Genomic DNA, 16,820 nt, shown 5'->3' on the forward strand with positions numbered 1-16,820 from the left:
CCTTCAAAGCTTTTTTTTGGGTGTTACTTGTTGACATTAGAAATGGGTGTCTTAAGAAACTTCCCACCACGATTGCGTAGAACCAAGCTCTCATAGAATAATTTATTAAATTTAAATATGGCAAAAGGTCCCCCCCCCCCCCCCTCCCCCTTTCCGTTCTTATGCCGCTGTGTATGAAAAACCTCTCCATTAGATATTTACATTTGACATCCTTCCAGCAAAGCCTTAGTGGTCCATGGTTTTTTCCATTTTTACTTTTCTTTTTTCATATTGTGGTCCTCGTTCTTATCCTTACGTGATTCGATCAACCTCTCATTTGAAATCAAACAAAACAATGCCAAAAATATGAATTGAAATGCCTTTTTTAAACTCAACATATGAAAAATGTGATTCAGATGCGTTTTTTTTTTTTTTTGTTAACAAAGTTTTCCCTCTTAACGTGGTGATGGATTGAAGGGACGAGACCCCTCCCAAGTGACCATCTGGGCCACGATGAATGGAAGGGAAACTCAGGCCTTTAGTCATTTGTTATGATATTTACTTCAACAACAAACTTTGTCTTATCCCAACTAAATGGAATCAACTACATGGATCCGTGTAAAATAAAATAAGAAAAACTGAGATCCGCACAAAGTAGGAAGAATGATGAGATAAGAAATGAGAAAAAAAAGTACGATGAAAGAGACAAAGCTCAACAAATCAAGAGAATCTCAACTAAATGGGTTTGATTATATGGATCATTGCTCTCCACTAGACTCTATCGGATGTCTTACTTGAGATGAGCTCTAGACTATGAGGTTTATTAATATTTGAAATTCGTTTTTAGTATGACGAATGAGTCGGTATATCTGGCCAAACTATTTTCATTTTTCAAATGCAGCAGCATAACATTGCACTTGGTCAATCTTCACTACTAATTTCTTGTTATAGTAGGTTTGCCTTTTTATCTTATTATCAACAACGATACCTAGATCTTCCTTTTGATTGTCTTGTTACATTCTACCACTTTGTCTTTGTTCCTTTGGTCACTGCAGCCCTTGAAACAATCCCCGTATCTCTGGTTCCTGTGACATCCCTGCAAAACCATGGTTTTATTGAAGCCACACAAACCAGGAATTACTTATCAAGATTGTGCAACCAGCACCGTCCGTCGAAGGCTGAAAACTACCATCACAGATCAGAAGACGCATAATCCCTTCTAACAATCTCCAGTAATGGAAAGGAAGGCATTATAATTGGGTCTTCAATAATTTCAGTTGAGGGAGAAAACAGATTCATTTCATGGGAGCACCGATAGATCAAGGTTATAAGGCGATAAGGCAACCAAGTTGAGGGAGGATGGTAAAAATGAAGGAGATACCCACAAGGGAGTCAACCAAAGCATAAATAGATACTGCAGCAAAGCACTGTCCTTAGACCTTAATGGTCAGCAACTAATATGCTTTTAGTGAAGTCATAAGAAAGAAATAAATCTCTCTCTCTCTCTTGCAAATCAACAGTAATGGTTCAAATGTGAAAACAAATTGCAGTTTATCCTTTGTACTCACAGCATTAACAAGCACTTTCCATAGAAAACTACTGAAGTTTGGGTGAATCTTTAAATGCCAAATAAATTCCAAACCTTTCTATCACTATTATCACTCTTAACATTCTGAGACAGCAAATGAACAGCAGTTTTAGTACCAAATGATTTTGTTCTAGTGAATGGACAAAACCAAGAATTACTTTCGTTATTGATAATATGTGAGATTCTACAAATGGCTGCACCCGCATCAACAAAGAACAGAGATTTGTACACCATTAATGTTCCAAGTCCCAATCGAAATAAGTTCATTAATTTGGGTATTGTTTTTCCCCCCTCTTCACACTGCTTTGCTTCTTGTACCTATCAGGGTCTGGAATCCCCAAAAGAAAAATGTTTCTACAGTCAACAAGATACCATCAGCAACAAAACTCATGCTCGAACACGCCAATGACGAACCCACCACCCACTGTAACTGTACTTCCACATTTGCATTTGTGATCCTTATAATTGCATGCATGAGATCTAATAGTCCTCTAAACATATCACTCCCTCAGGTCTCCTTTCAATAGGTTATCACCAGCTCAAACGTGAGGGAAAATTTGCAGTAAAATCTGGAAAGTAGGCTCATGCATGCACTCAATCTCTTTAGCAACAAAAAAGAATGTGCAGCCGGGATCCATTTGCCTCATATTATTTGAGTCACTTCTTGATACAATCTTCTTGAACTTCACCATCTGATGAAGGAATTTAAATCAGCATACAATACTCAATCAACTGAATATGAGAACAGAAGTGCCTAAGCCTCACCTCCTAGATTTATAGCCAAGTTTGCTTGAGCATCAGCCTCAGAGTTTAAGCCCTTTGAAAAGATAAGAGGAATGTGTCAAATTATGGATGAAGAACCAGCTAGGAAAACATAGAAAAAAGGCAAAGTGAAGAGGTTGAATTCAAAACATGAGCAGCATTCTCGTCACACCCCCCCACCCCCCACGGCACCAAAAATAAGCAGCATTAGCATCTCAAACCGAACAGAAATAACAAAACAAATATAAATAAATGTAAAAAAGGAAAAACTAATACAGAAGAGATGTTCCAATCCATCTGCCTGAGGGGCTAGCACGTAACATGGTCTAACCATGGAAGAAAGGAACTAAAGGATTGGATATTTCTAATGGACCAAACATTTACTGGCAAGAGATTCATCGTTGGAAACAGAAGACCTCTTAACATATCAATTCACAACTAAAGCAATCAAGCTTAAGTAATTGTTTACTTGGGATGCATCCATGGTTTTAAGTATCTCCGATACCGATACGATACCCTCCGATACGTATCTTAAATTTAATCGGTCGATAGATACACACCGATACGATACATTGAATTTTTTAAATCATTTCGTATCGATATATATATCCTACAATACATACTGATATGCATCAATACACCACTAATACACATCGATACGATACGACATGCCTCGATACTACTCTATGAAAAATATAAAATTGAGATAAAATGTACGTTTTGGTATGTATTGGTACGTATCGGTATGTATCGATCGGTACGTATCGGTATATATAGCACGTATCGATGAGTATCGATATATATATATATATCAGTACGTATCGGTGAGTATCGATACGTATCGGCGCTACGATCATATAATGGCCAATATGGGTAATTTTTCAGAAAACGATTTTTTGTGGTTTTTGTTCCACAGACCTTGAACCTGTTCCATAGTACTCAGTAAGGAAAAAGGAATTATGTAAGTGTATAATCATCATACTACTACTGTGATTTTTGTGAGTCGCAAACTAAACAAAGAGTTGTAATCACTAAGTAATGTAATACTAATTTACAGGAATAATACAGTACCAAAACAGGATCGGAAACAGAGAGATAGGCTAGTAGTTTTTTAATGAAATAACATAGAACAAACTCCAGCAATCAGATGAGGATATTATGGTAATTTCCAGCCCAACTTATGGTTCAGAAATTAGGTTAAAAAGCCCCAATCGATCTCTGAAAACAGAACTGAGATCTAGACACAACAGGAAGCAAAACAGCAGTATTCTGAAGACAAACAGTAGTCAAATCAGGTTCTGAGAAGGGTGTTGGGAATATGCCCAAACTCCTTTAATTAATTGTTTTGGTAATAACAAACAAACCATGGTTTTAACTATGTGTGCCAAGTGGTGATTAATACAAAAAGATAGCTCAAGCTATGTATTCTTAAAGAATCAAGTCAAGACAAGAAGATCAAGAACGGAAGCTTCAAGACAAGATGAAGACTATAGAAGATGAATCAAGTCAAGACAAGAAGATCAAGAACGGAAGCTTCAAGACAAGATGAAGACTATAGAAGATGGACGGCAAAGGAGGAATCATCAAGCCATGATTTTCTGTGAAAATCACCATAACCTGACTCAAGGGTATTTTGGGAATTCCTAGAGTCAGTATCAGGAATTGAACCCTTCATGGAAGTTGTAGGAAATCGAGTCACAATTCCAACACAACTTGAATCGGGCTAATCCGATGTCAGACTAAAGAGTTATGGCCCAAATACTGATGGCTGGTCAATATGATAGTTGTCTGTCAAAAACAGGACAGATTTGTAGGCGGTCGACCGGTAGATCCAAAATATGACTGTTAGAGTCCGATTTACTACCTAAAATGCTCTCCTAATTTCACCTATAAATACCTAAGATGCTCATAATTAATGATCAATTAAGCCTGAGCATTAAGAGCTTTATTGTGAGCATACAAAAGTCAAAAAGCCACTATCCTACTTGAGCAGTTTGGTCTTCCACCATTCATAGAAGAGCTCAAGTCTCAATGAAGTCTTCTATATTCCTCTACGCAAGTCAAAGCTACAGAGAATACTTTATAAAAAGGTGCATCATTCATTCTTCATTATCATCATTTGCACTACACCAGAGGTATTTCTCTTTATTCCACTCTCTCTAATTTCTGTTTTACAATTCTAGATTGTACTTCAGATTGTAAGGATTCTCTTATCCTAAAAAAAGTAAGGTGCCTCTCTACCTGCAGAGGAGATTTGTAAGGATACTCTTATCCATAAAAAGATTGTAAAAATTTTCTTCCCTACCTACTGCACTTAAAGGGAGAACTAGTGGAATACCTTACAAGAGGATTCTTGCAAGGAGTGGACTAGACTCGGATTGAGTCGAACCACTATAAATCTTGTTGTTGTGTGATTATGATTTTTATTCCGCAATTTCTTGCTTCTTTCAATCACACTTGGGATTATTTTGAAAATATTGAATTTCCACTAGTATAACCTATTCACCCCCCCCCTCTAGGTTATTTCAAATGGAGGGGTAGAGTTGGAAATAACAAAATATCTCCAGATTTGACCGTCATAATTGTCTCAGATTTTAATCAAATCATATATTAAATAAATAAAAGGTCCGGGTCAAAAGCTGAATGCGATCAGATGGCTTAATTGCTTAATCCAAAAAAAAAAAAAAGCCTTGCACCCAACCATCTAGAAGATCTGAACAAATCAAAGAAATACTAATAGAACAGTACTTGCTTGACAGCAATAGGAACAAGAGAACAAAAGATGATAACAAAAGTAAACAGCAACTTACTTGTAAAACAAATAGAAATGAAGAATGTGACCTTTGGCTTCCCACCAGCAGTCCTAGATCAGAGTCAAACAGATCCCAAGGATATCCCACCCTTGGCTGAATCTCACAGCATGCATACTTTCTCAACAGCCAAAGAAAAGACTCAACCCAAAATCTCATTAATCAAAATTCGTGTACAAGGCTGTAGCCCCCTATAAACTTATATAGAAGACTCAAAAACAGACTCAAACACTAAAAAAAAAAAAAAAATAATAATAATAATAATAAATAAATAAATAATCCTTAACGAAAAGGCAACATAAACTGACTAGGAAACTACAATAACGAAAGAAAAATGACTCAAAACAAAACTCTAACTAAACTAATGAAGTAAATCTTGTTTACCTACTTTCTACCCTGTTTTAGGACCATTAAAGTGGCCTATTACAAAGAAAACCCATGAGATAAAAGGCCCAACATCTACATAACCTAACCCAAGGCTTATTTCCAACAAAATAAGCCTTTCAGTGACTTATCTACATCACAAAGCCTGATTGTCAGGAGTTCATCTAAAACTATGGGTTTGATCTCAGGTTTCAAGGAAGGAAATAAAAAGATGATCAAGTCAATACTCCAAACTTGAATAGAAGCAATAAAATCCACTACAACACATTGCACCATCCAGTTTTTTTTTTTTTTTTTAATAGGTAAGTATGATTAATTAAAAGAAAAGAAAAAGTTAAAATACAATTAGAGGCAATCCCATAGAACCCCCTTTAGACATGCCCAAAGGAGGGGAAGGGATCCCAAGAACAAGTAGGACAGACCTTGCAATCAAGTAATAAAAACTAGAACATAAATAACATTGAAAAAATTACATCCGGAAGTAAGTAACTCGATCAGCATCCCCTTTTCTAAGGTCTTGAAGATCATCTGGGATATCAGGAGGGTACAAGATAACTTCAACAGTAGATGAGGCAATTGAGGCTAAGAAATCTACTGCTTGATTTTGCCCCCTCCAAACATGTATAATCTGTTTTGCTCCCTCCAAACATGTATAATCTCCTTACACTTAAGCATGGAACAAAGATGCAAAATTCTACTTTTAAAGACTTGCATACTGCAAGGGAAGCATATCTTACCATTAAGAATATCAACTGCCAACATGGAATCAGACCGGATAGACACCTCCAGGAAGCCTTTGTCAATACAAATACAAATCCCTCTTTGGATTGCAATCAATTCCATGGCAAGGACGGACAAGTCCTCACCCAAACCTGCATAAGCAAGGAAAGGGGTGCCTATTTTATCCCAAATCATCCCACCATACAAAGTCTTATCATCAGAAAGCGTACCATCACAATGTAGAGCAATCATGTGGGAGGGGGGGACGGGACCAAGCCTTTGGAACTTTAAAAGTCCAATTAATTTGTAACTACCAACATCTGATTTCTTGCATTATGAACTCTAGAAAGTTGAATAGTAGGCACCTAGAAAGGATATCATCTTTAATAGCAGCCACAATCTAGAATCTTGTTTTTGTTGGGAAACATGTCCACACTCCTTGCCATGTTTTGGTGTTAACAAACAAACATACATCTTTAACTTGATTGTTAAAGTGTGATTAGCTTGAAGAAACTCTTAGAAGATCAAAGGTCGAATCAAGACATGAAGCTAAGCTTAAAGACATGAAACAGCAAACAAGAAGGAAAGAAGATGAAGGGCTAAAGAATGGAAGATCAAGTGAAGAAGAAGACCACTAGGATAGATTAGTTATTTTAATGTAATTTGTAATTTCCACATACTTATATGCACTCACCTCATGCATGTGCATTGCATCATATTAGAATGACCATAGAGCATGCTTGAGTAGATATGGAAAATTTCTAAGTGGTGTGGAACACACAGTAACCTAACTCAAGGGTATTTAGGGAATCTTAAAGTTAGTATCAGGAGATGAAACCTCATAGAAGTTGTAGGAAATTGAGTTGTGAGTCCAACACAACTGATCTCAAATCAATCCAAGGTCGGACCAAAAAGTTATAGTCAAAACACTGGTGACTGGTCAGTATGACAGAGCATGTCATGTTGACGGTCGACCGGCTGGAAGCCCCGGTCGACCGGAACCAACCGAGACTATAGGCGGTCAACCGACTGGAAGCTCCGATCGACCGGACCTGTCCGAGACCATAGGCGGTCGACCGGCTGAAAGTCCCGGTCGACCGGTGCCTGTCTGGAAGTACTCCAACGGCTATTTTTTTGCCTACAACGGCTCTTAGCGGTCGACCGGATACTAATGGCGGTCGACCGGTATACCCAGAATATGTCCGTTAGAGCTTGATTCCCTACCTAAAATGCTTCACTAAGTTCACCTATAAATACCCTAATCACTCTTAATTAATTATTTATTAAGAAAGAGCTTAAAGAGCATTATTGCAAGCATTAGAGAAGTTTATTCTACTTGAGTTATTCTGTTACACAAATCCCAAAGAAGAGGCTTCAGTCTTAATTAAAGTTCTCTACTCTCTCCTGTGCAAGTCAAAGCCGTAAGAGAGGACTTTACATAAGGTGCATCACTCATCATTTATTATTCACTCTCATTTGCACCATACTTGAGGTATTCCTCTTATTCCACTATTTCTTATTTTCTGTTTTTTTTACAATTTTAGACTGTACTTAGGATTGTAAGGATACTCTTATCCTAAAAAGAGAAAGGTCTCTCTCTACCTCTAAAAGAGATTGTGAAGGCGTCTCTCTGCCTGAAAAGGAGATTTGTAAGGATACTCTTATCCGTGAAAAAGATTGTAAAGGTTTTCTTCCCTACCTACTGTACTGAAATGGAGAACTAGTGGAATACCTTACAAAATGATTCTTGTAGGGAGTGGACTAGACTCGGATTGAGTCGAACCACTATAAATCTTGTGTTGTGTGATTGTGCCTATTTTATTTATTCCGCATTGTTTTAAATTACAATCACACTTGTGTTCTATACATCGAAAAGAGTTAAAATTTCACTAGTATAACCTATTCACCCCCCCTCTAGGTTATTTCAGTTTTGGTCTTATTTCTAAAGATCCTATAATTCCTCTTTGTTCACAGATGTTGCACTGTAGCACAAAGAGCTAATTTTCCTACCACCCGAATCTGATCATCACCTCCAAAATAATAATGGACCCATATAGCAGCATCCACAACATTAGAGGTTGGCCTTCCATCTTGTGAGCAAAGAGAGTAAATATCCCTCCAGACTAAAGATGTAAAACTAAATTCAAAAAATAAATGGTTGCGGCTTTCAAGGTCAGCCCAACAAAATATGCAATGAGGCTGAACCTGTATTTTCCTATAAATTAGTTGCTCCTTTGGTTGATTAACTATAAGGAACAAAACTAAGTGCCCACTCTGCTTTTGTCATAGTAGATCAAGCCGAAGATGATACAAAAAGAAGATAACCATTGACATGACCAATTGGAGCTAAATAAGCTCAAAACTTTGTTGAATCTGAATATTGAACTATGAGAAAAATAAGTTATAAAAGTAGGCATGAAAAACCAGAGTAAATTTTACTGCTAATAGCTGAAAAATAGCCAAAATTTCACAGCCATAAACTCCTCATGAGACTTAAATGGAAGTTATTATCTTAGCTTACAATGAAATGACCATAGAGTTCCAACCCAAAACAAAAAAATAAATAAATAAAATAATAATAATAAGGAAAATTTACATCCACCTCCCCTCGCGTTTGCCCTTATTACATTCACCCCCCTCGCGTTTCATTTATTACAAATGAACCCACCCAAGCTAACAGCCTAACACTATGAGAGAGGCGTTAGTTTTAAAATGAAAAAAGAGTATTTTACCCTTATTAGTTGTTCAACCTAAAATCCCAAAAGGCAAAATGAGAGGTGAATAGCTACCGGTGTCTTCCCCATCTCTTCTCCGGCCACAAACCCCTCCATGGCTGCTGCTTCTACTTCTTGTCCAATCATACAGCCACCATCACAGACTCTTTCCTCCCTCTTCCCTCTTCTCCTCGGATGGCTACTTCTGAGTGTTAGGGATCCAACTAGTGACGGTTTGAGCCTTCAATCTTCAGGCACCATCTCCTTGGACAGAAGCCTTAGGGATTCCAGGGGGAGCGGCAGCAACCCTTTTAGAGAAGAAGTTGCCTTAGTTGCAGCAGCGATGGGTTCTCAATAATGTCTACTTGGAGCAGCCTTGGGTCGTATCTTCACGGGTATCATAATTTGGAGCAGCAAAAGAGCATCTATAGCTTAATTTTCAGAAAATTAGTCCCAATACAAGCGCCATTATCAAGTGAATTTATTTACATTACCCTTTTCCAGATAATTTCTTTGCTGGAACATTAGAATTAAACTGTTTTTCTTATCTATCCTTTTGATTATAAATGTTCGTTGATTGATTATTGGAGGCAAAGCTAATACAAGGTTGATGCAAATTTTTACTGGTCTTATTTTTGGAGTTGTTTCTAAGATTTCGTTGGTCCTAACTTTAGGCAAAAGTTTAAAACTTTGAAAGAAGAAAAGCCCTTAAATTTGCTGCTTCCAATCCCAATGGAGGTGAATCGATGGAACGACAAACGTGAGCGGGAGATCTATAACAACTTCTCCAACCTCTATGCCATCATCAAGGTCATTGAGAAGCTCGAAAAGACCTACATTGGAGACATCATTTCTTCAGCCGCGTACGAGCCCGAGTGCCTCAAGCTTATTGCCCAGGTCAAGACCTTGACTTCTACACTTAAGGACACAGTCCCCAATAATGCTATCTCTACTTGTTGAGATTAAACTCGTCGGCGCCGACCACTGTGAACAACTATGGCAAAGTTGAAGGGGGCAATGGTTAGGGTTCAACACTAAGTTTGGGATTTTAGGGTTGAAAAGTCATAAGGGTAAAATAGTCATTGACTTAAGATGTTTTAAGTGAAGATATCATTTTTCAATTTCAAAATTAAACACCTCACTCATGGTGTTAGCTTGGGTGGCTTTATTTGTAATAAACGAAACGCAAGGGGGGTGAATGTAATAAGCGCAACTGCGAGGGGAGGTGGATGTAAATTTCCCTAATATAAATAATAATAATAATAATAATAATAAAAAGATGTTGATCAGAGAAATTGCAAGAACTGGAAATGAGTAATCAGCTTTCCTCTAAAATGCAAAATGAACTGATGCAATAGCTCCCCGATTGACTATATTGATAATAGACAGACATTCAGTAGGATAGGTACAACTTGCTAGGCATGATATAATGCAATCTCCAGGGCTAGGAATGAAATAACCTAGAGGGGGGTGAATAAGTTATACTAGAGGATTTTAAAACCTGTTCGATGGTTCCCAAATGTGATCGTAAACTAAAACCTGCAGAATAATAAAATAGACACAATCAAACAACACAAAGGTTTATAGTGGTTCAACTCAATCCAAGTCTAATCCACTCCCTACAAGATCCACTTGTAAGGTATTCCAATAGATCTTCCCTTTCAGTACAGTAAGTAGGGAGAAAAACCTTTACAGAATCTTTAAGGACAAGAGGATCCGTACAATCTCTTTACAGGATGAGAGGGTCATTTACAATTTCTTTCAAGGATGAGAGATCCTTACAATCTCTTTCAAAGATGAGAGGGTCCTTACAATCTCTTAAAGATGAGAGAGTCATACACATTTGTCTAAGTATGGTCTAAAACAATGTATAGACAAGGTGCCCAATTCTAGAGTTAACCCAACTCTTGGACAAAAACAAATTCAAAGCAGAATAGAAAAGTTTAGAGTTACCTCTTGTGTGGTGCGTGAATGAAACGCAATGTTATAAAAGAATGCACCTTTGAAGTCTTCTCAATGCTTGCAATGCAAATGCCAAAAGAATGTAGAAGATTTGTAGAGATCCTTGCATTCCTCTTGAATGGAAAACGAAGAACTTGAACTCAAGAGATGGTGGAGACCAATCTCACTTCTAATGCTCAAATAATGCTCCTTCAAAGTTAGGATTAATTGTTAATTCATGAGTAACATTTGAGGTATTTATAGGTGAGGTTAGGAATGAAAATAGGGAAGAAATCTCACTCAAACGGTCACTTTAGAGCCGTTGGCAAAAACTAGCCGTTAGAGCCAACCGGCCTTATACCGATCAATCGGACAGTTACCAGTCAACGGGGAGTTCAGTCAGTCAACCGTCTATAGGCTCGGTCACTCCCAAATTTGACAGATTTTGGGAAAACTGACCTGTCCTCAGTATTTGGGCCATAACTTTCTCATCCGACATCGAATTGGCCTGATTCCAAGTGCGTTGGATTCGTAACTTGAATTTCTACATCTCTCATGAGGAGACCATCTCCTGATATCTATTTCTAGGTTGCCCAAAATGCCATTGAGTGAGGTTATTGCTGATTTCTCAGAAATTTCCTAACTCATGTTATTCCTAACATGTTCCTAACCACCTTAAAGTCTTTACACTTGGTCAAAGGCACTTCCTAATGTCATTCTAAGTTGATATAAATTAAAGGATGCAATATGCAATGCATGTTTATGAGATGCAATGTAGCGCTTGTGTATGGTGTGTGCACTATTACACTGAGCTAAGATCTTCAAGGCTTCTATCAAACATCTTGCAAATGGTCTTCGGTATTCTTCGTGTATTGCTTGATGTTTGGAATAACTTCAAGTAGTGAAAGTCTGAGATTTTAATACTTTGAAGTATTTTCTTCAAGCTTTAAAGACTTCATACTCCCACTCTCTCTTGAGCTTTACTTCTTGGGTTTCTATTTTCACCATTTGATTACTTTGATCTTCATTTCTTCCTTTCATTCATCAAATTAACATTTAGACATGGACTCTACAAAAAAATACTTAAAAACAAATTGTGAAATACCTTCACATGTTTGTTATCATCAAAACCTAGGAGTGTGAGCAAGTCCCTAACAAGGAACAGAAACTAAGCAATTGGATGTAAATCTGATTAGGACAAACCAGAACTGGTAAGATGGGGAACCAATTCAAGTCACTAGAGGACAGAAGAAGAGGAAGAAGACACAGGAGAGAAGACTGTGTAGTGTGTTCTATCCTACACAGTGTTAGCATATATATATATATATATATATATATAGGGGAAAAGAACGCTCCCTGGTCACGTGGTCCCTGCACCAGCAAGAGGGCCAATGAAGTGGGCGCACATGGGCCAATGAAGCAGGTGTTGTGTCTGTCTCTCTTTCCCCTTTGAAATGAACCCCTACCCCTCCTGTATGATACCCTGTCCCATGCCGGTTTGCCTGTCCCTTTTCCTAACTTTTATTCCTTAGGTACTACTTCTACCCAAAAAAAAAAATGCCTTAGGTCCTTATGAGTATGTTCACATAAAGGCATACTTGTAATTGTTCAGGTTTATTATTATAAATACAAGCTTACTGCTACTGCTTGGGTTATCTAGCTATTCTTTTCAATCACCAGCTACAGCTCTCAATTCTCTCTTCTTCTCTTCTATCTTGTTTCCTCCTCCTTTTCCTTCTAGTTTATACTGCTGGTTGTTATAGGCTGAAACTACCACATGGTAACAGAGCATTGAACAACCAATACCTGCAATACTTCTTCTTGTTTTGAGCGTCCCATTAAGGCAGTCTTCTGTTCTGGTGTACAGCAACCTGTGCTCTTTTGGTTTCTGTGAAACCTAGTTAATAGAATACAAAAAACTAAAGTTTCTTATGGTGATGCAGATTGATATTACAAGAGCATTGTTGATATACCTTGCACATGAAGAATGGAACTCTCTACATTTAACCGTTGGTTGATTTTAGGGTCTAGCCCTATTGGAGGGAAGGCTTAAGCGACAAGGAAAAGCCAACCCAGGGGGGGAAAACATCAAAACAGAATCTATGCCAATAATCAGGACCAAAAGAATACAGCCAAAAAGGGGGCGGGGGAATGAGGAAAGGAGGAACATCAAGGTGGGGGATAGATCAACCCGCAAGTTCTAAGAGGCAATGATATGTCTATTCCTAAGGGAGTTAGGGGCAAAGCGAGCATAAAGGGATTGGATTTTGGATGTAACTCAAAGTAGATGGCTTTCCAAATTGCCCAAAGACCGAGAGTTAGAGGATCATCTACGGATGTTTCGCTCCATCCAGAGATGATTTATAGATGCACAAAAAGCCAGCTTACCGAGGGTGTCACAAATGGAGGAACCAACGTAGGTCATGTCAATCAATCCATTCCCTATCAAAAGGGAGAATGGGTCTACTAGAGGGCCAGCATCTAGAGAGGACAATTTTCCAACAGATGAAGATAATGGCAGGAAAAAAAGAGGTGAGGAATGTCCTCAGAACCCTGGGGGCAAAGGCAGCAAGAAGGATTAGTAAGGATATGGCGGTAAATGAGGAAGGATAGTGTAGGGAGGCAGTTGGAGAGGCATCGCTAGACAGTGAAGCTATGGCTGTGGATATGGCCCTTGAACCAAACGAGGTTGTGCCAAGGAACCACAGGACCAGAGGATCTAACGAAGGACCAAGCAGAGGCGGAGGAGAAAATCCCATTGGAAGAGGGTAGCCAAGTGCATTTATCCTCCCTCTATAACTGGGGGAGCGGAGGGAGGGTGGACCAGAGGTCATCAAGAGGGGGGAGGGAGGGAGGGAGGGGGAGACCAACCGATGGGAGATAATATTAGAGAGAAGCAGATTTGGGGAGACCAGAAGAGTAAATAGTCCTAGGAGTGATGGGGTGGGATAGGATGCCCAAAGGATGCCAAGGGTTCCTTTAGAGGGAGGTGGTCTGGCCATTGCCATAGGAAGGAGATGGCATTGAGAGCAATGGGTTTGAGGCTGCAACCAAAGAGAGTTGTGTTTATGCAGGGAAGAATGAATCCAATCAACTCAGATACCTTTCTGCTTAAACACAATTTTTGAGATGAGCTTAAGGATGCCCACAGAGTTAGCCTCTTTGATTCTTCTAATACCCAGACCACCTTCAGCGTTGGGGAGGCAAACCTTTTCCCAACAAAGGGGCCGAAGAAACTTAAAAGAATCATAGCCCTTCTAGAGGAAGGGCAAAAGAGTCATTAATGAACTTGACTGTGGAGAGGACAAAACTGCCAGACCAGTATGTAACACCCCAAATCTCACCTCTTTACATTGGTTGTGCATAGGCAAGAGTAACAGACTGGAGAAGCCAATGCTAGCTTGGGTGGCAGCAGTGGAGTGTCAGGAAAGAAGGGATGACCCAGCATGTACCTACGCCTTCTGCCAACAGTGTTGGAAGAAACAGCAAGAAAAGTAGGCCAATAGGAATTCCTTAATCTTTCATAAAGGTCAGTAATAAAAAGGGACTAAACATACTCTAAAAGATCAAATCTGGCTCTGCAGGCTGGAGAGTTCTGGAAATGACAGGTCGGCCTGTTGATTGGCCAAATTGGTCAGGTTTGACCGAATGGGTCCCATTCTTGGAAGCCTTGACATATGGACCTATTCCTATGAGTCTGATGTGACTAAGAAGAATGAATAATAAATAATGGAATTAAAATTTATAAAGTAAAGATGGGTACCTATAAGTGTTAATAATATGGTAATGTAAATCATATGGTACCCTATATATATAATAAAATAGTGGATATATTAAAATAAGTTAAATAAGAAAAATTATGAAATTAGAAATTATAATTTAATATGGGTGTGGAATGTATAATCTGAAATTGGAATTAGTGTAAGTAATATGGAGTGACATATACATATGTCATATGTATTACATAATAGTATAGGTAGTGGGCCACTAAGACTTAGTAGGGTTATAAATAGCCACCACCACCCCATTTCTCTTCCTCATTTTCTCATTCGGACAGAAAGAAGAAAGGAGGGAGGAGAAGAAGATGAAGAGAAGAGAAGAGAAGAGAAGAGAGATCAAGAGAGAGATCGACTCATTCAGGCTGCTGTTGGAAGATTCAGTGAACAGGTAAGGAGAATCTCACCTGCATGCTTCTAGATTATGAGAAAATTTCAGAAATTGAAAGGGGTTTGGACCGATTTGGCTGAAACATGAGGAATGAATGAAAATTTGGAAATTTCAGTAATAATTTGACCTTATGGAGTTTAATCTTTCTGTTCTTTGATGGATTAATTGGAATATATATATATATATATAAAGTTATGTAAATGGTTGTATGCACCATGGCCGATTGGGACCAAAATGTGAGAATTCTCACTTGAGTTCTTAAAACAAGAAAATATCCTTGAAATGAAATAAAATCCCATTTTTATTTACTGATTTGAGGTTCAAGAATGCACATGCAAGATGTTTAGAGGCTTGATCCTTCACATGCAAAGTGATATATATGGTGGATTATATGCATACTAACTCTATTTGAAGTTAGATCATCAAACTAGAGACTGGATCTTGAAATGCCACCTAAATTCATGATCTTGTATAAGAATATGGTTTAATTTGAGGGAAATCTGGAAATTTCTGCTGAATTCCATGCATGAGTTAAGAAATTAAAAATGAAATTTATGTATGGACGAGTAAAAGGGTTGAATTAAAGGTATTAAATTGTCAATATGGGAATAAAGTCTTTAAATAGAGGTGAAATTCTACAGAAAACCGGCAAAATCAAAATTCTGCAGGAGAAAGACTATTGGTGGGAGACTTCTGGCCGTCCGGTCGGGCCAGAGCCTCCAACCGGTTAGGCTTCCAGAGACTGTTTTTCCCTCAGATTTTTACAGTGAATTAGAGGTCTGAAAGAGGATCTGTAGAGCTAATAAGGGAATAGAAAATGACTCTATTAGGGTAGGTTTAAACTTGACAAATTTATTTAATAAATGTATGTATAAATTCTGATTTTTTGGAACTTCAAACTGTATGCAAGGCTACAGATACAATACACACCGATACGATACATGAAATTTTTAAAACCTTTTCGGACCGATACTCTAAAAAAATCGAGTGAAATGTACGTTTTGATATGTATTGGTACGTATCGGTGTGCATTGGCCGATACCCAAAGTTGCTCAGCCTATTTCTCTCTAACTAAAGTGGAAATCAAGTTGGGAACAAGGATTTTACATTTATAGGACAACTACAAACCTTGAATTCTTAGTGTGATACCCTCAATTTAGTGTTTATGCATAATATATGCTATCAATAGCTTTTTTTAACAAATTTTTTATGCAAAAGTGTATAAAAAGTGTTTCCTATACATTTATGTGCATATCTTTAGCGTATCTCCGATACGATACGATACCCTCCGATACGTATCTTAATTTTGGCCGACCGATACCGATACTTTAATCCTTAGCTGTGAGAGAGCTTATTCTGCATTTGGAGGAGAGATAGTGGGATCTGATTGTCAAGGTGAGTGGGTGCCCTTCTTAACCCCCCATTCTTTTGGTGTGTTTGTTTAATGTTGTTCATGCATTAAATTGCTTGTGTATGTGCATTTGCATTTATTCGTTAATGGTACTAATATAATGGAATGGAATAGAATGGAAATGAGAAAGGTAAGACAGGTGAGATGAGTCACGTGCAGATGCCCATGTTTACATGTGTGATTGCAATGATTGGTTGTGCATCATTTAGAATGCTGGGTTAGGTATCACAACCCCAAATGCTACACCCCTTGTCCATAGGGGTTAGGTACGGACTAATCCTGAATTATGTGGCTGCCTGATCAGCAGTGCACTTGTGATGAGATGTGTGATCAGTTATGGATGT

General features: G+C 38.2%; 1 protein-coding gene across 6 annotated transcripts in view; it reads right to left on the bottom strand.

Annotated features, from left to right (window-relative positions):
• Positions 1-1,705: 1,705 nt before the first annotated feature.
• Positions 1,706-16,820, bottom strand: part of LOC122069224 — a 69,558-nt gene continuing 54,443 nt past the window's right edge. For all 6 annotated transcript variants that reach the window (XM_042633191.1, XM_042633192.1, XM_042633190.1 and 3 more), the window contains 2 exons: positions 2,333-2,384; positions 1,706-2,259 (listed from right to left, as the gene is read on the bottom strand). In XM_042633191.1, the coding sequence (XP_042489125.1) occupies positions 2,225-2,259; positions 2,333-2,384 (87 nt within the window). In that variant the 3' untranslated portion in view covers positions 1,706-2,224. The remainder of the gene's footprint in view (positions 2,260-2,332; positions 2,385-16,820) is intronic.

This window comes from Macadamia integrifolia, unplaced genomic scaffold (genome assembly GCF_013358625.1).
Source record: "Macadamia integrifolia cultivar HAES 741 unplaced genomic scaffold, SCU_Mint_v3 scaffold559, whole genome shotgun sequence".
Lineage (NCBI taxonomy): Eukaryota > Viridiplantae > Streptophyta > Magnoliopsida > Proteales > Proteaceae > Macadamia > Macadamia integrifolia.